Source organism: Carcharodon carcharias, chromosome 3, assembly GCF_017639515.1.
Source record: "Carcharodon carcharias isolate sCarCar2 chromosome 3, sCarCar2.pri, whole genome shotgun sequence".
Taxonomy (NCBI): Eukaryota; Metazoa; Chordata; class Chondrichthyes; order Lamniformes; family Lamnidae; genus Carcharodon; species Carcharodon carcharias.
In genome coordinates, this window is record NC_054469.1 from 30,827,268 (window position 1) to 30,855,106 (window position 27,839).

Here is a 27,839-nt window from a genome sequence, read left to right on the forward strand (position 1 = left end):
GGCCTCTTGCACAGCCTTTATTTTAATGGCTTCACCGCAGCTGTGCCATCAACTGCCTGGGACCGAAGCTCTGGCATTCCCTCCCGAAATCTCTCCACCTTCTTTCAGGAGGCTCCTTAAAACCTAATCCTTTGAGCAAGATTTGGTTGCCTTTCACACTATCTCTACGTGTGACTTGATGTCAGATTTTGTCAGATAGCGCTCCTGTGAAGCACCTTAAGACATTTCAATGCATTAGAGGCACCATAAAAATGCAAGTTGTTGTTGTTGATCAGAAAGTGCCTGCGTGACACTTCAGATTCACAGATGAGAGTCGGAAATAGGAGGGGGCCAGATGAATGGAGGAAAAAAGGCAGGATAATAGCGGGGTAAGTCTCCAACTGACTTTTATAAGGGCCAAAGAAACGTAGCAACAATTGTGTTATTGTAAAGGCACTAGAGAGGGTGCAGAGAAGATTTACAAGGAGGATGCCATAAATGTGTGGCATAACTAATCAGGAAAGGACTGACAGGCTGGGTCTCTTTTCTCTTGAAAAAAGATGGCTGAGGGGTGACTCAATGGAGGGCTTTAAAATTATGAAAGGTGTTGATAGACTGGATACAGAAAAAAATATTTCCTTCCGTGGGGAAAAGCATAACGCGAGGCCATCTACATAAGACATCTATAGTGAGACAGGAGTATAGTGACGGTGAAATCTCAATTCAATAAAAATCTAGAATTAAAAAAGTCTGATGACCACGAAACATTTGCCGATTGTCATTAAACCCTACCTGGTTCACTAATGTCCTTTAGGGAAGGAAATCTGCTGTCCTCACCTGGTCTGGCCTACATGAGACTCCAGACCCACAGCAATGAGGTTGATTCTTAAATGTCCTCTGAATTAGGAATGGGCAACATCCCTAATGACCAGTGACACCCATCACCCATGAATGAATTAAAAAAAAAGGAAAGTCACCAAGAAATCCAACAGGGAATTCAGAAGAAACTTCTTTACCCAAAGAGTGGTGAGAATGTGGAATTTGCTACAACAGGATGGAAGCAACTAGTATTGATGATTTAAGGGGAAGCTAGACAAGCAGATGGGGGAGAAGGGAATAGAGGATGATGACGGTCGATTTAGATGAGAAAAGATGGGAGGAAGCGTGAATAGAGCATAAATACCAGCATGGATTGGTTGGACATGTTTCTATGCTGTATATCTGATGTGAAAACAATCAGGTGACATGTGACTAAAGAACAAGGCCCATTATTAAAAAGTATCCCATCATGAGTGCATCCAAAGTAATGCTCAGAATTCAAATTAATTTTACCACCAAAAACAGCTCCAAAAGCTTGAAATAACGAGCTGTACTATCAAAGCAAGCTTCCAGCATAAATCAAAGACACACACGCTCCCCAAATGGCGGAGCCAATTTCTCTTACTAAGTTCCAAAGTACCAGGGAACTGGGACTTCAGTTACATGAGAAGCTGGAGCTGCTTTCCTTTGAGCAGGGTAGAGAAGATTGAGGCGAGATTTGATAGGTGTTCGAGCACTAAATAAAGATTTCCAGTGGCGAAATGAAACAAAATAAAGAGTTATGTTACTTTTTATTCATCCATGGGGTGTGGCTGGCTAGGCCAGCAACTATTGCCCATCCCTAGTTGCCCTCGAGAAGGTGGTGGTGAGCTGCTTTCTTGAACCACTGTAGTCCATGTGGTATAGGTACACCCACAGTGCTGTTAGGGAAGGAGTTCCAGGATTTTGACCCAGGGACAGTGAAGGAAAGGGGATATATTTCCAAGTCAAGACTGTGAGTGGCTTGGAGGGGTACTTCCAGGTGGTAGTGTTCCCATCTATCTGCTGCCCTTGTCCTTCTAGATGGTAGTGGTCGTGGGTTTGGAAGGTGCTGTCTAAGAAGCCTTGGTGAGTTCCTGCAGTGCATCTTGTAGATGGTACATACTGCTGCCACCGTGCATCGGTGGTGGGAATGAATGTTTGTGGAAGGGGTGCCAATCAAGAAGGTTGCTTTATCCTGGATGGTGTCAAGTTTCTTGAGTGTTGTTGGAGCTGTACTCATCCAGGCAAGTGGAGAGTATTCCAATACACTCCTTACTTGTATCTTGTAGCTAGTGTACAGGCTTTGGGGAGTCAAGAGACGAGTTACTTGCCGCAGGGTTCCTAGCCTCTGACTTGCTCTTGTAGCCACAATATTTGTACGGCTGCTCCAGTTGTTTCTGGTCAATGGTAGCCCCAAGGATGTTGATAGTGGGGTATTCATTGATGGCAATTGAATGTCAAGGTCAATGGTTAGATTCTCTTTTTTTGGAGATGGCCAATGCCTCGCACTTGTGTGGCGCAATGTTACCTGCCACTCGTCAGCCCAAGCCTGGATATTGTCTAGATCTTACCGCATTTGGACATGGACTGCTTCAGTATCTGAGGAGTCCTGAATGGTGAACATCATGCAATCATCACCACTTCTGACCTAATGATGGAAGGAACGTCATTGATAAAGATGGTTGGGCCTAGGACACTACGCTGAGGAACTCCTGCAGTGATGTCTTGGAACTGAAATGTTTGACCTCCAATAACCACAACCATCTTCCTTTGTGCTAGGTATGACTCCAACTAGCGGAGAGCTTTCATCTCGATTCCCATTGACTCCAATTTTGCTAGGGCTCTCTAATGCCACACTTGGTCAAATGCTGCCTTGATGTCAAGGGCAATTACTCTCACCTCACCTTGGGAGTTCAGCTCTTTTATCCATGTTTGAACTAAGACAGTAATGAGGTCAGGAGCTGAGTGACCTTGGTGGAACCCAAACTGGACGTCATTGAGCAGGTTATTGCTAAGCAAGTGTCTCTTGATAGCACTGTTGATGACCCCTTCCATTACTTTACTGATGATCGAGAGTAAACTGATGGGGCGGTAATTGGCTGGTTGGATTTGTCCTGCTTTTTGTGTACAGGACATACCTGGGTAATTTTCCACATTGCCGGGTGGGTGCCAGTGTTTTAGCTGCACTAGAACAGCTTGGAAGCTTCTGGAGGACAAGTCTTCAGTACTATTGCCAGAATATTTTCAGGGCCCATAGGCTTTGCCATATCCAGTGCCTTCAGCCATTTCTTGATATCACGCGGAGTAAATCGAATTGACTGGAGACTGGCATCTGATACCGGAGGACCTCCAAAGAAGGCCGAGATGGATCATCCACTCAGCACCTCTGGCTGAAGAATCTTGCAAATGCTTCAGCCTTATCTTTTACACTGAAGTGCTGGGCTCCCCCATCATTGAGGATGGGGATATTTGGGGAGTCTCCTACTCCAGTGAGTTGTTTAATTGTCCACCACCATTCATGACTGGACATGGCAGGACTGCAGAGCTTAGATCTGACCCGTTGGCTATGGAATCACTTAGCCCTGCCTATCACTGGCTGAGTGGGAGATTTGTCAGGCCATGAAGTTACAGACTGAGGCTAGGTCCAATTCTGCTGCTGATAGCCCACAGTGCCTCATGGTTGCCCAGTTTTGAGTTGCTCGATCTGTTTGAAATCTATCCCATTTAGCACGGTGATAGTGCCACACAACATGGAGGGTATACTCAATGTGAAAACAGGACTTCGTCTCCACAAGGACTGTGCGGTGATCTCTCCTACCGATACTGTAAAGACAGATGCATCAGTGGCAGGCAGGTTGGTGAGGATGAGGTCATGTATGTTTTTCCCTCTTGCTGGTTCCCTCACCACCGGCCGCAGACTGAGTCTAGCAGCTATGTCCTTTAGGATTCAGCCAGCTCGGTCTGTAGTGGTGCTACTGAACCACTCTTGGTAACAGACATTGAAGTCCCCCACCCAGAGAACATTCTGTGCCCTTGCCACCCTCACTGCTTCCTCCAAGTGGTGCTCAGCATGGAGGAGCACTGTGGTTATCAGCAGGAGGTTTCCTTGCCATGTTTGACCTGGCACCATGAGACTTCATGGAGTCTGGAGTGGATGTTGACTCCGCCCAGGGCAACTCCCTCCCGACTGGATATCACTGTGCTGCCACCTCTGCTACGATGTGGAATGTGTTGCCTGAAAGGGTGGTGGATGCATATTCAAAAAGCAACTTTCAAACGGAAATTGGTTAAATACTTGGAAGGAGATAAACGTTGCCGCGCTTTCGGGGAAGGGAAGTTGAATGGGTCCGTTTGGATAGGTCTTCCAAAGGACCAGCACAGGCACAATGTGCGGAATGGCCTCCTTTTGCTCTGTATCATTCTATGAAAATTTTAAGCAAGTGTATTTTTAATTTAGCATTCTGACTTAAACGTACTCCCACTTCATTAGCTCCATCACTGTCACTTTGAATTGCTCTCCACTGATCACTGCTCTCTCTTCCCCCACTGCTAAACCCTTGCAGCCTACAAACACTTGAGTCATGACAGACAGTCCTTGGGGAAATAAGACTGGGAATGATGAGCCATAATTATGGCAACTGCACCTTAGCCCATCAATTATTCTACTGAAGAAATCAGTTGACCATCACAAACTACTCTGTCGTTGGTCCCAAGAGTGTCGGGTCTTCAGATAAGGCATTGTAACATTTACTCCAGATGACCTAGATACTCTTCAGTAAAATATCCCGCATTATGGACTTAATTACTCCACCATTTATCCAAAACATATTATAAGCCATTGAAATGCTGTCACATCAGAATTCATCTGGCGACTGCCAATGTCCTTTTTTTTTGCAATGACAAACACTAGTCCTTTGCTATTAATCACAGGCATTTTAAAATCAGGAATCAAAAACTTACTCTTTGCAGATGAGGACTGTATTGCTTCTGCAGAGGTATCCCGTGTACTTGGCCCCAGCTAAATAGCCCATCAGCTTCAAGTCAGCTCGATCACTGTCCACAAATCCGGTGATGGAAATCATCTGCAAAGATCACAGGAAAAGAAAGTGTTTTTTTTCCACGTTGTTCCATCAAAGCAGCCTTCCCATGGGCACAAAAAAATAATGGTCAGACAAGTCATGAGAGCAAGTTGGTGGGATAGCGGTAATATCGCTGGACTCATAATCCAGAGGCCCAGGGTAATGCGCTGGGGACTTGGGTTCAAATCCTTCCAGGGCAGCTGGAGGAGTTGAAATTCAATTAAAGTCTGGAATATAAAGCCAGTCTCAGTAATGGTGGCCATGAAGCTATCACTGATTGTTGTAAAAACCCATCTGGTTCACTAATGTCCTTTAGGGAAGGAAATCTGTTACCTTTTCCTGGTCTGGCCTACATGTGACTCCAGACCCACAGCAATGTGCTTGACTTTTAAGTGCCCCAAGAATGGGAAATATATAAAAAATAACAAATAATAAAAGATAGACAGGAAGCCAATAGCTTATACCCAGCAGATTTACTTTAAGCCTCAGAATCCTTCCGATTATCAGACACAATGATACCATATACTATATGATCCCTCCCTAGTTACTTAAACAAAGCATTATGGAATTGCCAATGAAATTGAGAATTAATTTCTCTATCAGTCCATCGCAATGGCAAACTCAAATTGGCATTTATAACAATATCATTCCCTCGTCCAGTTACTACCTGTTAGATTTATCCATCTGCAAACAGAAAAAATGAAAAGTACTTATTGCAATGGAGTGCTGGTGAGACCACATTAGAAGCCCTTTGTGCAACTTTAACTTTGGTCACCTTTCCTTTGGCTTTGAAGGGTAACAAGTGCAATTTAGGACCCCAAGTTCTTAATTGGAACACTGCATCAAAACTTTGCTTTTCAAAATCTGAACGTGCTCCAGGTCACTAAAAGGTGGAGAGGAATAGAGGACCAGCTCATGTAAATTATGCAGCCATTGTAGATAGAAGATGGTGCTGCAAAACTTCCTGTTTTAAACACTGTGGCAAATTTCAGATCACCTGCAGCAATAGGAAGATATCAGTAAGCATGAACTTCTTAACATTGTGATTATAGCTATATAATTCCTGCCTGTAGACCTTTGCCAGTGTGCAGGCTTGGGCTGGAAGGTGCATGGGGTAAGAAGTTTGTACGGGTAGCAATGCATAAACTGCCCGGTTGGCTGACCTGGGTGGATTCATAGGGTTCACAGCTCACCCCCTGGGCCCCGAGGGAACATTTACACCCATCTTGGGGGCAGCTCCAAGCCATCGACAACAGCTGCACAGTAATTTAAACACTGTGCTTAAGAGCTGAAGTGCAGAAATAGAGATCTGGACTACAACATTAACAAGCCAGAAAACACCACAGACAGGGCCTTACATGGACAAAGAAAACCTGCAGATGCTGGAAATCTGAAAGGAAAACCAAAAACAAATGCTGGAAACATTCAACATGTCAGGCAGCAACTGAGGATGGAACAGAGGAATCAAAGGTTTAGGCGTGAACCCTTTATCCAAGCCCATTAACAAAAAAGTGAACATCTGCAAAACCAGCCCAGACACAAATGAATTGAATTGCTAGGTAACCTGTTTTAAACCAACGTAACCTGCTTCAGCCCACAATCTTCTGAAACCTAGTAGCTATTCACAAAGGACTGCAGCGACTCAAGGCAGCAGCTCACCACCACCTTCTCAAGGGCAACCAAGGGTGGGGAATAAATGCTGGCCCAGCCAGCGAAGCCCACATCCCATGAATGAATAAAAAAAAAATTCCAATTCCGTAATTCTGACAGTGTTAAATACTAAGTATTTGCAGTGGGAGCCTGTCAATTAAAACCCTTTCCTCAGGGACAGAGGCTCATTGAATTAAAATTGTACACCAAAGGTTATAGCTACAGTCGACCATTTTAATTATCAAAGTTTTACAATGGAGGCTGCGCTCAAAGGCCACCTCTCACCTGAACCTGAGGAACAAATGACACACACACTCTCAAGGAAGTCATTATTTCTTAATGCATTGATTAAAAGGCCATTTAAACTAGATATGAAGCACAACCTTCCTTACGTTAAACATGACCTTTGAACTCAAGAGCCATTGCTTCATCAAGTTCAACTTTCCAGTGGCAATGCTTCAAACATGCCCTCCAGGCCCTGCACCTTTCCGTGGCTTTCAATTCAGGACCTTTCTGTACAGCAATCACTTCCCAAAGACGGAAGATGGACTGAAAGGTTAAAAAAAATTCAAATGACTAAATCAATGCTGGTTACAAGTCCCATGTGCCCCAACTCAATTGTGGTCATTTGTCAAACATTAAACTGCCCAGCGCATGATCTCAGTCACGATTGTTCCAACTGGTCATGCACCTAAAGGGACAGTGTGATAATAAGCAATCTGTAGACAAGCCAGTTAGAATCAGGGTCCAAAATCAGCGACAGTACTAATAATTTTCACAGAAGGATAAAAGGGAAACTACCTAACTTAATGATCACTGTTAAAATAGGATCAAAATAAAACAATTCACCACAACGGACCTGCCTCCAATTTACTGGAAATGTAACGATTTTTGTAAGTTTTTACTGAAATGTTGCTCATTTACATTAATTTCAGTTTTACCCTTATTTTGTGTGTCAGTTGTGGCTCAGTTGGTAGTGCACTCATGTGTGAATCACAGGGTTCAACTTCCACATTCCAGGGCTCGGGCACAAAAATTAAGGCTGACAGTCAGAGCAGTACTGAGGGAGTGCTGTACTGTCAGAGGCTCTGTCTTTCAGATGAGACATTAAACCAAGATTCCATCTGTCTGCTCTGGCGGATATAAAAGATCCCACAGTACTATTATGAAGAGGAGTGGGGGAGTTATCCCCGGTGTCTTGGCCAATATTTATCCCTTAATCAACATAAAAAAAAATTATCTGGTTATTATCACATTACTGTTTGTGGAAGCTTGCTGTGCACAAATTGGCTGCCGTTTTTCCTATATTACAGCAGTGAAGATACTTCATACTTCACTGGCTGAGCAGTCAAGTGGTTGCGAGAAGTGCCGCGTAAATACAAATCTTTCTTTTCTTTCCCAATTCAGTTCTTATTTTATAATCAAGTTAACATGTCAGGAAATCTGCCATCTCAAGTGAGATTAGAAATCAATTTACGCAGTAATAATGAATGCAAAAGGCTTTTACAAAACATTCAAATAGTTCCAGCACTATTTTTGCCCTTTTTTCAAATGCTGCCTTGCCACTGGACTCAAATTTAAAAACACAAAGTTTGCATGAGATATTTGATTGCTTTATGCGACTGCACAAGGAAACCAGTGCCTTGAATTGGCTGGCTATCCATTGTGAAATTAGTTTCAAAAGGCCTCTTCTCAGAAACATACAGCCCATTAGCAGCTTCAACTGTTCGGAACTGCAGCACGAAGATGTTAGCAAGAGCATTTGTTAACATACAACCTGATTACAAGTGCTGTACAGTAGTCTATAGCGGCACTGCCAATCAGCAAAATCTCATTGTAACCCTACCTCAATGTAGCTCAGGTTTTTCAAGGAGGATTAAGCCCAATTATTACAGCATTAACCCTAGGAGGGAGTGGCAAGCATGAACAGAGGGTTAAACTGCTAAAGGAGTCCCATGTAAGCCTCTCAGAAGGATGGAGCAGTACTGATAAATCAAATCACTATTATGGATCCTAAGTTTAAGACATTAAAAGAATAGAGATGGTTGAGAGAAGCTGCTTCCACTAGTTGGGGAGTCTAAGACTGGAGGCAACAAGTAGAGCTGTACCTTTGAATGAAATCAGGAAAAACTTTTAAACACAAAGGGTGGTGAACATTGCAGCTCTTTATCCACAAACGATGCTGGATCAGTCTCTGATTTAAAATCAACAATTGATAGACTTTGTTAACTAAAGGTACTGAAGGATATAGGGAAAAGGATGTATGGAGTTAGGCCACAGGTCAGTCATGATCTCACTAAATGGCAGAAAAGGCTTAAGGGTTAATGGCCCAATCCCCTTCTTGTGCTCCTAAAGGCTCATATTTTAAGGCACTTTCTCTGCAAGCCTAGCGAGGAAATTGGGTGGAGACTAAGGAAAAAAAGTAAGAAGTGCCTCAAACAGATCTAGAGGTGTCTAGACGTCAGACTTTGCAGGAGGCAGAAGTTGGGCACTGCAATCAGACCAGAGCGCTGCCCAGGGCTCCTGCTAAAGGCGAACAGAATGGTCACAGCGGGTTTATTTACATTTAGTACAAATGCTTGATAACTCAAGACAGGGAACAACTGAGTTTAATATTCTATCTGCATTAGTACAGAAAAGCTCAATGGATGGAGATTTGGTTCCCGTTCTCCACTGAACTTTAGATTATTCAGCACAAGTTGATAACATTATGGGAACATTATCAAAACAAGTTAAAAATTTGAAATCCACTGGTATGTAAGCTCAATTGGTAGCCCCAAATATTTAAAGGCTAGTTCCACTAATACAAAAAGGACATTACGAATACTTGGGGCTGCACTCCTAATAATTATTTGCATTTATATAGTCCTTGTAACATAATGGCCCCGATTTGGAGTTCAATGGCGAAGGAACAGTGATTGCTGCTGACCTCAAAGAAAGCAGCATCAGCCCAAAAGGATTTATCGGTTTCTAGAGTGTAGATTTCCACATTTCCAATTAGTTTTAATTTTGCAGCTTCTGCAGGAGATCTGTGGTGTCCAGAGATTGGCTAATCAGCCTGTCTGCTGCCTGCCCTGTCATTCTATAAAGAATTCTCACAGTAGGTTGTCAAAAGCAGAGAATGTAAATTACATTTAAAACACAAATTAAATGTGGGGACACACACAATGGGTTAAGAAACCAATATCAGAGCAATTAAAAAACAAAAATTTGAAATTGAATTTGAGAAAATGAGAATGCACATTTGTAAAATTTAGATTTTCAGAGCTAGCAAAGTTGTTTAACAGTTGTTCTGACAGTATGCTGTTTGAGACACAATTACTCCTCACTAAATATGTCTTAATATTTTTACATCCAGAATGGTGTGAAGTTCACAACAAATCAGTGACTTCTAATGGTTCTATCTGCAAAGACTGCAACAGTACACCCTGTGGAGGAACAGGGTATCACTGACAGCAACTTCCAGGTTTCCACATTTAACTATGTAGGTACCAGAAGTTTCTGTCATTTTCCACAAATGATGGCAAGCGTTGATACTTTGCTGTTAATTCTACCTCAAATACTGGGCCATTATATCAAAGTATTCAGAGGGCTGTTCTTTGGAGTTTATTGTTAAGATCCCAGTTGGTGTTACTGCTGGACAAGCCAAATCCCAGGGTGGAACCCGGCTTGGTAGATCCTAACTTTTATTTTTTCAGATATGTGGAGTGGCTACTGAACAGCTGGCTGATGAACTTTTAACAAAAGAATAAAACATTTATTAAAGTAGAAAGGATGAACTATATTACAATAGTCTTTTACGCACAACTATACCTTCATAGATATATACAGATTTGTAAGGATAACACAAGTTACAAAAGCTATCTTATACCTTATATCAGGTTCACAGTAAGTACACAGTCCATGTAAACCAATAGGTGGCCTGTGGTCAGGCACACCACACTCTGAAACCAAGTGACAGATGCCACCCCAAACAGATGCTATGGGTCCCCCCACCACCCCCTGGCGATGCTTTTCACACCATGAGCCAACCGGTCTCACTGAACTCTGTCTTTCACATGAAGGCTTCAATCTCTACTTTGAAAGAACTTGCTCTGGAACTTCTCCCAAGCAATGCTTTCTCTCAGACACCTTCCACAAGCATCCACCTCCAGGGTGCAAACTCTCCTTCCGACGTCCCTCTCCCCTGAATCTCCACCTGCATTCAAGCTTCACACACACACACTGACTCAGCCGTGCCAACAGAACACCGCTGCCTCACATGCCCATAGTAAAGTTACAGACCTTCAGCTGTATCTTTGGATCTTATGACTTCTCCCAAGCTGCTGCTGCTTTAAATCTGCATCCCGGCAGCTCTTCTCTAAGCTTGAAGCCTTCCTCTCTGCTCCTTACTTTCACTTCCACAGAACAGGATCTTTTCCAGACTCCTATTCTCCCTTTGACTGGAAGGTCTTCTTGGGACCTGTCCTTCCTGTCTCACTCCTTGGCCTTGGGACCTTTCGGTTCTTCAGGGAAATTTACTCTCTCTGCAGTTGCCCCTCCCAGTAGACTGCTGACAACTTGGTATCTCCCTTCAGATCCAGAACTCACTTGACATTCACTGTTACTTTAACTTTACAGCAACTTATCTAAGATTTTTAGACTTATTTCACTCAGCAGTCTGTTATTATGTCAGCTAGAGACAGACTTTAAACTGCTCCCTTCACCTTATAGCGTAATGACCTACTGAAATCCAAGTGCTTTCCGTTTCTCTATCTGTGTCGGGGGGTGGGGCCTCCTTCTCTCTAGACTCCTATTGCTAGGCAACAGCACAGTTTTTTTTCTACCCTTGTTTGCTTTAATTCTCCTTCAAGAGTCAAAAATCTCATTAGAAATGCAGGCATCTTTCAAAATGAAACAAAAACTCAACTTTTCTTAACACACAAATACAGAAATACAAATCAAGCTTCAGCATTAAAGCTAAAACTCAAGCTAAGAGATATACCTTATTCCTAACAGACCCAAATACACACACTCTCTCTATTTCCTAACAGTGTAGGTCAGCTTTTATCTGCCTCCGGTGCTGGAATCTCCTTGTTGAGTGTTGTTGGGTCTTGCAGTGCCCACTTGTATTCGATGCAAGGCCCAGTAACAGCTCAACTGGTTGTCTAATATTACAGGCATAGATCGATAAATTCCAATCAATTATGAGGGAGGGTGTCATGGCAAATCTAAGCCTCCTGTGGACAGTGCCCTTGCTGCAGTCGTTTCATTGAGAGAGCAGTTCTACTACTGTTAACTTTATTCATCATCAGCCACAGAAAAATCCCAAGCAGTCATGTTCTTTGCTGCCAAATTCTCTAAAGGGACCTAATTCAGGGGTTCAGACTCCATGGTTTATGTACAAGGGGCCCAACTGATTTACGTGACCATCATAGATGCCCAATAACCAGCCCAAGTCAATTCCAGGCTTCCTTGGGCAGCATGGGATATTGCCTGCAAAAATACTTGTACCCCACAAATGAATGGGATTGGTTCAAATTTCATGATAAGCCATCTTTTAGATGAGGCATTAAACTGAGGCCCCACCCTGCCTGTTTGGGTAGAAGCAAAAGATCCCATGGCACTGTGTCAAAGAGCATGGGTGTCCTGGCCAATATTCATCCCTTAATCAACATCTCAAAAGAGGTCATCATCTGGTTGTCACCACACTGCTGCATGTGGGATGGGCGCAGATTGGCTGCTGTGTTGTTTTCATTACAACAGCGACTACACTTCAGAAATACGTCATTGGCAGTAAAGCCATTTTTAGGCGTCGAGTGGTCATGGAAACTGCTATAAAGGCAAGACTTTTTTGGTTTCCTTTTTAGGGAACACTGCTCAACAAGTCCTAACAAAAATTAACGAACATCCTCATATAAGCAACCCCGGTCACCCAGACACAGCCATCTTCCAAAGTTACTCACGTGCTGGGAACAAGGCTTGCCGCCTGGCGGGAAGGCTACCGGAAAATGCAGTCCTCTGTGAGGTGGAATCATTTTCTTCTTCTTTAAAATGGCGTTTAACCAATGGGCAGTGACGCATCGCTTTCCCTCCCTCAAGGCCTAGCAACAATAGAAGGACAACGTGAAACCTTTGCGGAAGGGGGTGCGATAGAAAATAATGCGTGGTTAAAAAAAAACCCAACAATCACATGGAACTATTTCCAAAAGCCATGTGGGGATAGGAGACCATCACTTTTCCCCACACCTCACGTAGTCCTGTACAATGGGAACAAAAAACAAATGAGCGTTAAAATTCCGGGACGAGTAAGTTGTGCTTCAATTGAGCTTCTTAATGCTGCACTTACATCTCAAATACGCACAGCTGGGCGCATGCAAGCTTTAGTTCTAATGTTCTGAGGAGGAAACAGATGAATCTCAGCCTGACTGCTTTGGCCAAGAACACAAGATAGGGCATCAGGAATTGTGTTAGAAGCAAAATGCTGCGGATGCTGGAAATCTGAAATATAAACATAGAACACTGGAAAAAACTCAGCAGATCCGACAGCATCTGTGGAGAGGGAAACAGTTTCTCCAGCATTTTCTGTTTTTATATCGGGAGTTGTGTCCCAGCTTGCTATCTGCAAATATCTTTGATGCCAATGTCACATATTCCAAGCACGTCGCTGGTTACTTTTGGGTGAAGGGAACTGCAGTGGTAAGCAATCTCAGAGAAAACTATTTTTGTTTTGAAGGGGCTGAACAGAGGCAAAGTAAACCATTGGCTAGAGAAATGTTATATATTTAACACAGATAAAAACAAAAAAACTGCGGATGCTGGAAATACAAAACAAAAACAGAATTACCTGGAAAAACTCAGCAGGTCGGTCCGCAAGAATGACCCAAACCTCCTTGTCGCTTGCCATTTTAACACTCCACCCTGCTCTCTTGCCCACATGTCTGTCCTTGGCTTGCTGCATTGTTCCAGTGAAGCCCAATGCAAACTGGAGGAACAACACCTCACCTTCCGACTAGGCACTTTACAGCCTTCCGGACTGGATATTGAATTCAACAACTTTAGGTCGTGAGCTCCCTCCCCCATCCCCACCCCCTTTCTGTTTCCCCCTTCCTTTTTTTTCAAATAAATTATAGATTTTTCTTTTCCCACCTATTTCCATTATTTTTAAATATCTTAAAATCTTTTATGCTCTTCCCACCCCCACTAGAGCTATAGCTTGAGTGCCCTACCATCCATTCTTAATTAGCACATTCATTTAGATATCACCAACTTTACACCTATGTGTTCTTTTGTTCTATTGTTGTTGACATCTTTTGATGATCTGCTTCTATCACTGCTTGTTTGTCCCTACAACCACACCCTCCCCTCCACTTCTCTCTCTCTCTCTCTCTCTCTCCCCCCCCACCCCCCCCCCCCCCCCCCCCCCCCCCCCCCCACACACACACACACACACACACACACACACACACACACACACACACACACACACACACACACACCTTAAACCAGCTTATATTTCAACTCTTTCTTGGACTCGAACTCAAGTTCTGTCGAAGGGTCATGAGGACTCGAAACGTCAACTCTTTTCTTCTCCGCCGATGCTGCCAGACCTGCTGAGTTTTTCCAGGTAATTCTGTTTTTGTTTCATATATTTAACATCCTGCAGCAAACAGCCTGTGCAATCCATCTGATGTCTATACATGTTTAACCGTATGCTCTACCCTCTTTCCAACCCCATTATAATTTTGAGTTTATTCCTCTTAATTACTTAATTCAATTGGCCAAATTAAATTATATTTATGCTTGAAATTCCCATATTTTGTCTGATGTTTCTCAATTATAATTATTTGGATATTTCAATTGTTTTAAGCAGAAATGTTGAATCATTGGTAGTATTTTTTATTGGTATTCTTTCATTTAACACTACTTTTTGACAATGGAAAGTGCATTTTACACCATCATTTAAAGATGTTCAAAGGTACACATATTATCACTCTCTGAATGTGCAGAGAACATGAATGAGAGTTCAGGCACAAGCAACAGATTTGCCAAATTCCAGCGCTTCACTTGCACTTCCCTCAATTTAGTCTACTGCATTCGCTGCTCCCAAAGCAGTCTCTTCGACACTGGAGAGACCAAATGCAGACTGGGTGACTGCTTTGCAGAACACCTTCAGTCTGTCTGCAAGCACAACCCAGACCTCCCTGTCACTTGCCATTTCAACACACCACCCCGCTTTCATGCCCACATGTCTGTCCTTGGCCTGCTGCAATGTTCCAGTGAAGCCCAACGCAAACTGGAGGAACAGCACCTCATCTTCAGACTAGGCACTTTACAGCCTTCCGGACTTAACATTGAGTTCAATAACTTCACATTATGAACTCTCTCCTCCATCTCCACCCCCTGTCCGATCCCCCCTTTTCCAATAATTTATAATTTTTTAATATATATTTTTCTTTTCCCACCTATTTCCATTATTTTAAAATGTATTTCCATCCATTGTTTTATCTCTACCTTTTAGCCTATTTCCTTCCCTTCCCCCCACCCCCACTAGGGCTATCTGTACCTTGCTCGTCCTGCTTTCTACCCTTAGTGTCATCATTAGCACGTTCTTTAGCTAATATCACCACCGTCAACACCCCTTTGTCCTTTTGTCGATGACATCTTTGGCAATTTCTTCTTTGCCTCCACCTATCACTGGCCCTCCTTCCAGCTTTACCTGTCCCACCCTCCTCAACCAGCTTATATTTCACCTCATTTCTCTATTTCTTAGTTCTGATGAAGAGTCATACAGACTCGAAACGTTAACTATATTCCTCTCCACAGACGCTGTCAGGCCTACTCAGTTTTTTCCAGCTATTTTTGTTTTTGTGCCAAATTCTAAGTCCTTCGCAAAGGATAGAGCTAACTTTTTTTTTACTCTTTCATGGGATGTGGGTGTTACTGGCAAGGCCAGCATTTGCTGCACATTCTTAACTGTCCTTGAGCTGAGTGGCTTGCCACACCATTTCAGAGGACAGTTTGGAGTCAACCACATGGCTGTGGGTCTGGGGTCACATGTAGGCCAGAACAGATTTCCTTCCTTAAATGACATTAGTGAACCAGATGGGTTTTTACGACAAACAACAAGAGTTTCATGGTCACCATCACGGAGATTAGCTTTTCAGCTTAAGATTATTAATTGAATTTAAATTCCATCAGCTGCTGTGGTAGGATTTGAGCCCTTGTCTCCAGAACAATAGTCTGGGCCTCTGGGTTGCTAGTCCCGTGATATTACCACAACACCACCGTTTCCCCCATCAAAAAAAACTCATCACATTTCTCCAACCTCCCATTGGGTATATAGGTTCATATACACAAGGTTGTGTGTTTCACCCTGCCAAGAAAATCGTGACAGCCTGAAGGACGAATGACCATGATCGTAGGAGGGGAAGACAGTGACAGCAGCGATCTGAAGACAGGGCTGTAATAGGAGATGCTGCGCTGAAAAGAAATAGGGGGAGAAAAATCCTCCACAGCACGGAGCCACTGGGATCAGCTGTTTCAAATTCTGAAGAGATGTCTTCTGTCATGAACATTCTTGTGACCAATTCCCTTAACAGCACAGGCCTAATGAATTGCAATCAGCCATCAGATTTGTTCTTTTGTCAGATGCTTCCGTTATACTACCGATTGTGACCCACCAGGGAGCAACCTGAAAAGGTTAATTATATCCCAAAAAGGTTACCCACGTCCCAAAGTAATGAGATCAGATACGGTACTGTTGATAATAAATGGCGCTGCCTTCAGCATTCATATTTACTATTACTGTGTTCCTTAAGTTAACATTCTCAGCATTTACATCTTCCTTCACAAACTCGTACGACCTTACTATGTCACTGTATTTTACAGCAAAGGAACAGGCCATTTTGCCTGGCCGATGCCTGTGTTTACGCTCCGTTAAGAGCCTCCTCCCACTTTACTTCATCTCACTCTATCAATGCGTTTCCTATTCCTTTCTTCTTCATGTATTTATCTTCAACGCATTTATACTATTCACCTCAAATACTTCGCGTGGTAGCTCCGAGGAAAGAAGTTCCTCCCAAATTCCTTGTTGGATTCATTAATTACTACCTTGATGTTTACGGTGCGTAGTTTTGTACTCCCACAAATAATAAAACCTCTTTCTACCGTATTAGAACCACAGAAAAGTTACAGCGTAGAAGTAGGCCATTTAGCCCATTGTGCCTGCGCTGATGATAAAAAGGGATGAAAGAAGCTGGCAACTCACTTTTCCCTTTTCTGGAGAAGAGCCTCAGAGCCTGTTGCTGAGAGTTGCATCCTCTCATTTGTGTCACTATCCTTGCAAATGATTTTAGTACTTGCTCCAAGTTTCTATATCCTTTCAGAAATACGGAAACCAGAGCTCTTCAGATTACGCCAAGAGTGGTCCAGCCAAGGTTCCATTCAAGTTAAACTTCTCAAATGTACAGCCACTAACGCAGCACCAGTGTCCTTAAGTGTCTCTTTAGTTTTATTTGCTTAAGGGAGTGTAATGAACAATTAATCAAAATGATCAGCCCCTTAAAAGGGCGTTGTAATTAAAAATAAATTTTGATCAGTATATCAGGAAGAAGACCTCTGCTCTTCAGTAAATCTTTATATGTCTTGAGCAATGACCCAATGAGTGTACCCCTACCTCACCCACCACTTGTGTAGGCCTAATCTTAATGCATGCAACTAACAGATTCACGTTTTCCTTTTGAAATAGAACTTAATTATATTCACAAACAATACTTCAAAACAAATGGTAAAGTTAAAAAAAAAATTCCATTTCCTCGATCATACAAGATGTCCCTCTTCTCAGACCCCCCAATAACCTTTTGGTACAAGCACACTTGGTTTTGTTAAACAATCAAGATAATTGATGATTTAGAACAACCCATTTGATCTTGGAGATTTTCTTTTGTGTTAACATTTATTTCACGCTATCAAGTTCATTCTTAATTCTTTTTCTACTTACACTTTTTGTAGAGCGTACATTACCCCACAAGAAACAATTATCCGTCTAACATTCAGTGGACCAAATTTCTCAGAATTCTCCTCCAAAATATTTGCCAAATAGAATCCCAAATCAATAATAAAGATAAAAACAAAAAAACTGCGGATGCTGGAAATCCAAAACAAAAACAGAATTACCTGGAAAAACTCAGCAGGTCTGGCAGCATCGGCGGAGAAGAAAAGAGTTGACGTTTCGAGTCCTCATGACCCTTCGACAGAACTTGAGTTCGAGTCCAGGAAAGAGCTGAAATATAAGCTGGTTTAAGGTGTGTGTGTGGGGGGCGGAGAGATCCGGAAATCTTGTCGCAGAGAGGAACAGAACTTCTTCAAGGAGGTAGGCATTTCTTGAAGAGCAGTGGCAGTCAATTAAACACAGAGATAAAAACAAAAAAACCCAAATCCACTGCTTCCACAAGAGTCAGCGTTTCTGCAGATAAAACACTAACAGTCCTATTTTATCTTCTTAGCTTCCAGGTTATAGGGCAACATTTCGCATTTTCACCCACCAACAATACCATGAAACCAGCTACACTTGAATCAGGAAGATTGGCCTAAGAAGCATCACTAAAAATAACAAACTTAATTGTCTTTTGAGGTCGCTGAGGGATGGAAACATACGGATGCATTTCTCCACATTTAATTTTTTAAAAAATATTTTACTTGCCCTTGAAGCATACACAACTTTAGGGTGCTTCAGCATAGCACTTAGTTTCAACACATCAAGACTATAAGATGTAGAAGTAGGCCATTCGGCCCATTGAGTCTACTCCGCCATTCAATGACACCATGGCTGATCTGATAGTCCTCAACTCCGCTTTCCTGCCTTTCCCCCTTAACCTTCGATTCCCTTACTGATTAAAAATCCGTCAATCGCAGCCTTGAATAAACTTAATGACCCAGCCTCTACTGCCCTCTGTGGTAAAGAATTTCACAGATTCCTCTACCCTCAGAAGAAATTCCTCAACTCCGTTTTAAATGGGCGACCCCTTACTCAGATTATGCCCTCTGGTTGTAGATTCTCCCACAAGGAGAAACAACCTCTTAGCATGGACCCTGTCAAGTTCCTTAGGAATCTTATATGTTTCAATAAGGTTGCCTCTCATTCTTCTAACTTCCAATGAGTACAGGGCCAACCTACTCAACCTCTTCTCATGAGAAAATCCCTCCAGGATCAACCTAGTGAACCTTCTTTGGAATGCCTCCAATGCCTGTATATCTCTCCTTAGATAAGGGGACCAAACTTGTTCACAGTATTCTCGATGTGGTCTAACTAGTGCCTTGTATAGTTTTAGCAAGACTTCCCTATTTTTATACTCCATTCCCTTTGAAATAAAGGCCAACTTTCCATTTGCCTAACCTATTACCTGCTGAACTTATATGTTAGCTTTTTGGGATTCATGCACAAGGACCCCTAAACCCCTCTCTGCTGTAGCTTTCTGCAATCTTTCTCCACTTAAATAATATTCAACTCCTCTATTCTTCCTGCCAAAGTCCGTAACCTCACATTTTCCCACATTATATTCCGCCTGCCAAGTTTTTGCCCACTCACTTAACCTGTCTGTACCCCTCTGTAGACTCCTTCTGTCAACTTCACCACTTGCTTTCCCACTCTACACTTTATAATTTTTTTTTTATTCACACCAGTATCGATCTTATACTTAACAAGCTATCTTTAAGAAAAAGAGAAATAAAAGACTAGAGATCTAAACACAAACTAAAAGCCTTACTTTACTTTAAAGACTGGAAATACTCACCAATCCTACTCAACAATCAGCTGCTCTCCATGCTCTTTTCCCTCTTGCGCTCTTTAATGGTCTTTCACTCTCTCACTGTTAAAGGCCCCACTCCTCTCTCTCACAGTCTGTAACTGACTACGCTCCTTCGCCCTCTAGCTGTAAATGGCCCTGCTGTTCCTCTCTCTTTCAGTGTAAATGACCACGCTGTTTCTCTCTTGCTCGCTGTAAATGGCCACTCTGCTTCTCTCTCTCTCGCTGTAAATGACCATGCTGCTTCTCTCTCTCTCGCTGTAAATGACCACGCTGCTTCTCTCTCTCACTGTAAATGACCACGCTGTTTCTCTCACTCTCTCTCAGGATCTGCTTCTTTATGGTTAATGCTTTAAATGGATATACAGACGAACAGTTTATAGAGGAGGAAAAGGAGGGAAAGTGGTTTGTGATCAGAAGGACAGATGATTAAATGGTGGCGCAAGCCAAAAGGGGTTGCAGATGAGAAGCCTGCTTTCAGCAAAATATCTCTCACCATAAATACCACCGATTTGGGCAGCATTCAGGCCATAAACACATTTGATTTGTTACTATAGTTTTCCTTCTGCGTTGCTTGCCTCTTTAGGCAGTTTCAGAATCACTTCTCTGAATTTTTTCTCCCTGCAGAAACGTGCATTAGAAATGTGCATTTTATGTTGTTTGATCTACACTCCCACCAATATCAGGCCAAAAGAGCTAAGACGACTTTCAGGATTACTTTTCCCGCTGTGGGAGAGCCCAATCTAACACCTTTAATCGCCCAGCTGCTCTACAAGCCTCAAGCAAATAGTGGTTAGCTCCATCTGCAAGGACCTTTTCCCTACAAATTCATCTATGCAACAATTTCAGAATAAACTACAAATTACTTGCAGATTTATTGTCTAGTAGCATTCTGACATTCCATGAGCCAAGTGTCATCCAGTAGTTAGGTTGCCCTTTGAATCTGAGGTCTCTTTATTTTGACCACAGTCATTGGTGACCAGCCAGGTCCTGTGACCTGCCAGATTGTCTTCCCTAAAAGACATCAGTGAACCAGATAGGTTTTTGCAACAATCGATAATAGTTTTGTGGTCAACACTACTGACAGTAGCTTCCAATTCTAGCTTTTATTAATTAAAATTAAATTCTACCAGCTACCATGGCGGAGTTTGAACCTGTCCCCCCCAGAGCACTAGCCAGTGACATTACCACGACAACACTGCCTCAATTTGGGGTGGAAAGCTAATAACGCAGTATGTACCCTGGGGGGAATGGAACCTGTACCCTGGGGGAATAAAAAATAACAATGCTTTGAAATAATGGCATCCTTTCTTTTCTCCAAAACTCAACCTGCCCTTGCATCTATGTAGTTTATTCATATTCCCCTCTCCTCTTAGAGATCCTGATCATTGTGTGAATTGTTTAAGACTTCTTCACATAATAATGCAGAGTTACTCAACAAGTTATTCCAAACTGGAACAGACTACATCTATTGCCAGTTTCAGCATTACTACATTTGCTGCTATCAAAGAGCCCACCTTAGCAAAGTTTCTGTCAACTCTGAAGATGAAGTCTGCAAGAAGGATGAATCAAGTTTTACTTTTTCATCTTCCCATTTTCATCTCAACCAATTTTACAGTCAACGTGCAAGTATCTTGAACTATAAGCCCCACCAAGAAGCCTTTAAGAGTCAGCAGTGACGCCCAAGGGAACTCAAGACAGTTCCAAGGTTTAGTCTTCAAGTTGTTTCAAATGGGCTTTGAACACAGGGGTCGTCGTCTTATGGGGAGAGAGAACAGTAAGTGCTATTAAAATCATGCTGCTTAGCCACCATTAACCACAGTTAGAAACGCTATGTGAGGTTACGCAATGAACTTAGCAGCCAAATTGAAAGCTTTATTCCACAGAAGCTGACCTGTACAGTTACTTGTATCACAAAGTACTGAACTCAAACTTTTGTGTTTGATCATTTTCTTAATGGAGAAGTTACAGCATCATCTAACCTCTGATTGCTCAGTGACAGATAAGTTCAGTGCTGAATCATGGCCATTATGTTGTGGAACTGCCCCCATGAGGAACTAATTGAGGTTACTCAAAACAAATTTCACACATAGCCCTTGTAGTCAAGACAGGAGCCTCTGACCCCATTAGATGAGTCTGGATTCACACACAGCTCTCAATCCTTTCAAACCTTTTTTTCAAACTGGATTACAGGTTTAGCTGGCCAAACTCTCTTTTGAGTCTCCCAATCCATGTTTAAGGCACTGGCTATAAATTCGCAAGGATGCAAGTGAAAATGTGGAAAATGGTTTATTGCTTATCCATCCTCAAATGCATTACTGACTGGGCACTGCCACCAAATTAGTTTGCCTGTTAGTCAAAGGTACACTTGCTAACCAGTGTGGTCACTGCTGCCACTGTTCCACAAAGGTGACTGAATGATTTGCACTGGTCTTGGTGGGCTGCTGTCCTTCAAGTGTCCAGTGGTCTTCCTCCTCAAACTGATGAAGAAACCACAGAAAAAACAAAAGTTCTGGAAATATGCAACAGGGTCGGTCAGCCCCTGTAAAGAAGCAAAAGGCAATTTCTGATGTGTACCTGCCATTAGGTTGACAGAACGATGAATACCCTAACTGCCATAACCTGGTCTCTTTCTTATAGATCGACCATTTCCGACAAAGAGGGGGAATCTTTTCTCTCTGAGGGTTATCAGACTTTGAAATTCTCTTCCATAGAAAGCAGTGGGGGCTGGATCATTAAACATATTCAAGGTCGTGTTAGATACATTTCTGATCGACAAAGGGGATCCAGAGTTACGTGGGCAGGCTGGAAAGTGGAGTGAAGGCCACAATCACATTAGCCATGACCTTACTGAATGGTAGTGAAAGGTCCAGGGACTGAATGGCCTACTTCTGCTCCTATTTTTTTAAATGATCTCATGACCTGCTAACATTTTGTTGTTAATTTTAGATTTCTGGCATTTGCTGTTTTATTAACTTCAATCTGAAACTGTGACACACCTGAAAATGCGATCATGATGCTGGAAGCGGACAGCGCTGAGGGCACAGTCAACAGCTATCAGGGTCATCTCAGCCTGCACTAGTTGCTTCAGGCAGGCTATGGGAACATAGGCTTAAAAGATATTGACAAACGCAGATGAACAGATTTCACAGACACACACAACTTCCCGGAAGTGAGAATGCTGGTAGATAAAGCCAGAAAAAAGGCCAATTAATTTGGGGATTTATAAATAGGGGCTTAGCGAACAAGGAGGACGAATGATACATTTATGCAAAACACTGGTCGTGCCGGTTACAATAGCACGCGTGTTTTGAGTACCTCACTACGGAAAGAACTTGAAAACAATAGTTAACATTCAATTTAGTGGGAAAATATATATTTATAAGGAAAGATGAGATGCTGAGGCTATTTCACTGAAGCACAAAAAGCTAAAAGGAAATTTAAGAGGTTTTCTTAAATGATGAGTGTTTCGAGAGAGTGAATAGGAACAGATTATTTTCTCTGGTTGAGAAGCTGGTAACATGAGTTCATTAATTTTAAATTGCCAGTAGAGTAGGAGAAAGATTAGGAGTAATCTCTTTACATAAGGGATTACTTGGATGTGGAAAATGTTTTGCTTTAAGTGGTCAAAGCAGCAACCACTTCTTCAATGGTCCATTGCTCCACGAAAGCGAAACGTATATATAAATATTTGAGACGCAAAGGTGCAGGGCAATAGTACAAACAGGGGGCAGTGAGATTATTCATTTTACTAAATGTCACCACAGGTGCAATATGCCAGATGGCCTCACGTGCAGAGAACTGTTATGGCTCTTTCCTCAATTAAAAGAGGAGGGGGGTCTGTGGTTTTATTTTGCATTCTCCTCAAAAGACGGAACACTTCACCACTGGAATCAATCAACTCGAGGCCCTCTTTTTGCTCCTCCCTTTAGCTTCTTGACAGCATTTTAACCATCCAAAGTCAAAACTCAGAATAAAGTTAAATTTACTGGTCATGGTCTGCTGAAATAAATTCTTCCTGCAGCTGAATTTTAAATTACTCATGGCACCTGTTAATGCTATATAAAATGCAAATCAAACCAAAAACGAACTGGAATGTGTCATTCAGCCTCTTGATCCTGTTCCATTAAAATTGCCTGTATGGGCACTGCATTACCATAAGCCAAAAGAGATACGACCCTTCTACTCACAACATGAATCTACATACAGGTGCTACTGTGAGGAGAAGGAAGGGGAAAACTAGGGACCACATGTATAGATGTATGAACAGGGGACAGCAAGGCAAAAGCTCATGATACAGGATGTTAAGCTCTTTCTATTTCACTTTCAACACCACCCATCTCATTGGAAATTCCCATTGGTAAAACATTAAGGACAACTGGTGTGATGTAAAAATGCTGCTTCACTGCATCTCAGTTTATAACCCAGATTGTAGGTAACACAAAGTTTCACAAAATTAAATGGTGGGCAGTAATTTGCCATCAGAGAGCATTACATTAAAACGCGAATAAAGTTTCTATTAATACAATGCTCAAAATAGGCTTGGAGGCAGAAGGCGGTGCACAATTTTTTAATGAAATAATTTAACATATTTTCAAAACATGCAGCTGGGAGAAAGAAAAAGGCAACTAAATTTACACGCTTACCTGGGCATACATACTGCTGACCTGACTTTCACACAGAAGATGTGTGCATCTATTAGTCAGGGTGGGGTCTACAATTCCTCCATGGGCTTGGATAATCTGGATAATAACATACAAAGACACTTAAAAAAAAATCATTTTCACACCACCTGAATTTTTACTGCATCGATAAACATGAGACTTTCCAGTAGTCGCACTATTCCATCTAGTTTCACTAAACCTGCATCCTCCCAAACATTTTCACTTTTAAATAAATTCATCAATTTCATTTGGCGAGGCGAGGCCTTGGTTTAGCATCTTGTCTGGACTGCAGCACTCCCTCGGTACTGCACCGCGAGTGTCAACCTGGATTGTATGCTCAAGTCCCTGGAGTGGGATGAGAACCCACACCCTTCTGACCCAAGCGCAAATGCTAGCAAATGAGCATTTAAATAGGTTTTCGAATTATTTTTTCATGGGATGTGGATGTCGCTGGCTAGGCCAGAATTTGTTGCCCACCCCAAATTGCCTTCAAGAAGGTGGTGGTGAGCTGACTTCTTGAACCACTGCAGACAGACAATGCAGTGTAGGTACACCTACAATGCTGTTAGGGATGGTGTTTAAACGCGCCACAGTTCAGCTTAGAGATCAATCGAGGACTCTACTGGCTAAGATCAGCTTGGCCCGTACCCATAAAAGAATTGAACCTGATTCGCTTTTGGTTCTGTTTGGCTCAATCTTACACCATGAACAAGAGATGAGAAATGGAGGCAATGTGACCAAACTTTGCAGATTTGTTCAGGATTTCTTTTTTTTAAAAAGGCTCAGATTTCCACCTAGCATTCCCACAAATGAGTCTAAGACTTTTGCCTTCACGATCCTAGCTGGAAGAACATTCCATGGGTCACTCAGCTGGTGGCACTCTCGCTTAAGACAGAAGGGTGTGGGTTCACACCCCACTCTAAGGGTTTGTGCATATAATCCAGGTTGACAGTACCAAGGGAGTACTGCACTACTGGAGGTGCCACTTTCCAGACGAGATGCTAAGCTAAGGCCTCGCCTGCCTTTTCGAGTAGACTTAAAATACCCCATGACACTATTTTGAAGAGCAGGGGAGTTATTCCACCCCCATCCCCTCCCACGCAACATTTAATCACCAACACTACAAAAAGAGATTACCTGGTCATTATCACATTAATGACTGGGGGATGTGCCAAATACAACGATTACACTTCAAATAAAATTTAATTATCACTTCACACTTCTCTGCATTAAGTTTCATCTGCCATTTGTCTGCAATTTCCAACAGCTTGTAAGCCCTCGAAGTTGATCACTTTCCTCCTCCTTCAATTTGGTGTCACCTGCAAATTTTGAAATTGCTCCCTGCACATTTAAGTCTAGGTCAAGAAAAGCTTTTTCAATCCCTTCTCCCACCCCCTCCCAACACTTATGTTCTTAGTTAGCTTTCCTGGAAGGGCGTCTATACTATTTACTTGAACTACTCCATGCAGTAACAAGTTTGAAATCCTAACCACTCTCTGTGGAAAGATGTTTCTTCCGAACGCTCATGATTCATTGACGGTCCTATTGTACTTATATGCCCCCTCATTCTGGACTCTCCCACATCGAATAAAATCCATTTCACAGTTCTGGTTATCCACAGTAGAGCTGCTCATCGTCAATAAATTCTGGAACGTAGCAGCATCATTACCTTTTTCCAAGTTGCCAGCAGCTGTTTGTCTGACATTTGCTCTGGGTAGTCCGCGATTGCAAAAACACAGCCCAGTAAAAATGATTCTTCTGGGACTGAAAAAGAAAACAGGAGGGAAATTGAGTAATTTAAAACTGCAATTATACTATAAGTCCCTACGACACGGATGCATTGAAATGCTCAGAAATATTACTGAGTAGAATGCCTAAAAATATTCCAGTGGAATTGTAGTTTATTCCCGCGTGAATAATCTTGCGGTTCAGTCTCTTAATCTGATCTTTATAATGATCTGAGTCAGAAAGTAATCCAACTCACTTCTGTAGATGTTACTCATACAAACTTATATTTATATAGTGCCTTTAAAATAAAACAACCCAAGGTGCCTCCATAGGAATGTCAAAAAGCAAAATTTGACACAAAGCCAGGGGAGACGATCAAAAGCTTAGTCAAAGAGATAGGTTTTAAGGAGCACCTCTGAGGAGGGGAGAGGGATAAGAGATGCAGAGAGATTTAGATAGGGAATTCTACATTTTAGGGCCTTGGCACAGCCTTCAATAGTGGAGCGATTAAAATTGTGGACACTCAAGGCCAGAATTAAAGGTACAGATATTTCAGAGGGCTCAAACATACAAATTAGGAGGATTGGGCCACTCGGCTCCTCAAGCCTGCTCTGCCTTTCACTAAGATCACTGATGATCTGATTGTAACCTCCCGCCTACCCCGATACCTTTCACCCACTTATCAAGGGTCTATCCACCTCTGCCTTAAAAATATTCAAAGACTCTGCTTCCGACGCCTTTTGAGGAAGTGTGTTGTAAAGGCTCTCAACTCTGAGAAAAAAACTTCTCTTCTGTCTTAAATGGGCGACCCCTTATTTTTAAACAGCGACCCCTAGTTCTACATTCTCCCAAAAGATGAAATATCCTCTCCACATCCAACTTACCGAGGTCCCTCAGGATCTTATATGTTTCAAGGGTTGTGGGGCTGAAGGCCATGAGATGCAGGAGCAGAAGTAGGCCATTTGACCCATCGAGTCTGCTCTGCCGTGGCTGATCTGATATTCCTCAACTCCACTTTCCTGCCCATTCCCCATAGCCCTCGATTGCCTTATTGATTAAAAATGTCGATCTCAGCCTTGAATGTACTTAACCACCCAGCCTCTACAGCCCCCTGCAATAAAGAATTCCACAGATTGACTACCCTCAGAGAAGTAATTCCTTCTCATCTCTGTTTTAAACAGGTAACCCTTTACTCTGAGATTATGCCCTCTGGTCCTAGACTCTCCCAACAGAGGAAACAACCTCTCAGCATCTATCCTATCAAGCCCTCTAAGAATCTTATATGTTTCAATAAGATTGCCTCTCATTCTTCTAAACTCCCACCTAGTGAACCTTCTCTGGACTGCCTCCAATGCCAGTATATCTTTCCTTAGATAAGGAGACTAAAACTGTTCACTTTATTCTAGGTGTGGTCTAACTAGTGCCTTGTATACTTTTAGCAAGACTTCCCTATTTTTAATACTCCATTCTCTTCTAAATAAAGACCAACATTCCATTTGCCTTCCCTATTACCTGAAGGAGATTTCAGAGATAGGGAGGGACAAGGCATTGGAGAAACTTAAAAACAAGGATGAGAATTTTAAAAATCAAGACATTAATTTTCCAGCAGCTAATTTAGCAAGCACGGGGTGATGGGTGAATGGGACTTGGTGGAGGAAGTAGAGTATGGGACACTAGCCAGGAGTGCGTTAGATCGGTTTCGTCTAGAGATCACCAAAGCATGGAGAAGGGTTTCAGCAGGAGATGGGCTGAGGCAGGAGCAGTCAGGGCAAGTTATGGAATGGGAGTAGGCTGTTAGCCATGATGAGGATGTGCAGCTGGAGGCTCAACTCAAGATCAAATACAACATAAGATTGCTGGATCATCTTCAGACAGTTACCGGGGAGAAGGATGGAGTTGGTGACCAGGTTATGGAGTTGATGGAGGAGGCCAGAGACAATGGATTCGGTCATCTCAATATTTAGGATCATTATTGGATGGGACTTCGGTACAAATAATAAATGAATCAAATTCACTGACAAAGCAAGAAAGATCCAAGCATCTCCACACTATGTTATCAGGTCTTTGGGTCAATATAGATAGAGGTTAGAGCATGGGGTGACTGGCAGTGAATG

The 27,839-nt window shown here is 42.4% G+C and overlaps 1 protein-coding gene across 2 annotated transcripts in view; it reads right to left on the reverse strand.

Moving 5' to 3' along the window:
* Positions 1-27,839, reverse strand: part of paxip1 (PAX interacting (with transcription-activation domain) protein 1) — a 115,502-nt gene that overhangs the window by 29,107 nt on the left and 58,556 nt on the right. For both annotated transcript variants that reach the window (XM_041184866.1, XM_041184868.1), the window contains 4 exons: positions 25,667-25,761; positions 23,980-24,075; positions 12,494-12,631; positions 4,780-4,901 (listed from right to left, as the gene is read on the reverse strand). In XM_041184866.1, the coding sequence (XP_041040800.1) occupies positions 4,780-4,901; positions 12,494-12,631; positions 23,980-24,075; positions 25,667-25,761 (451 nt within the window). The remainder of the gene's footprint in view (positions 1-4,779; positions 4,902-12,493; positions 12,632-23,979; positions 24,076-25,666; positions 25,762-27,839) is intronic.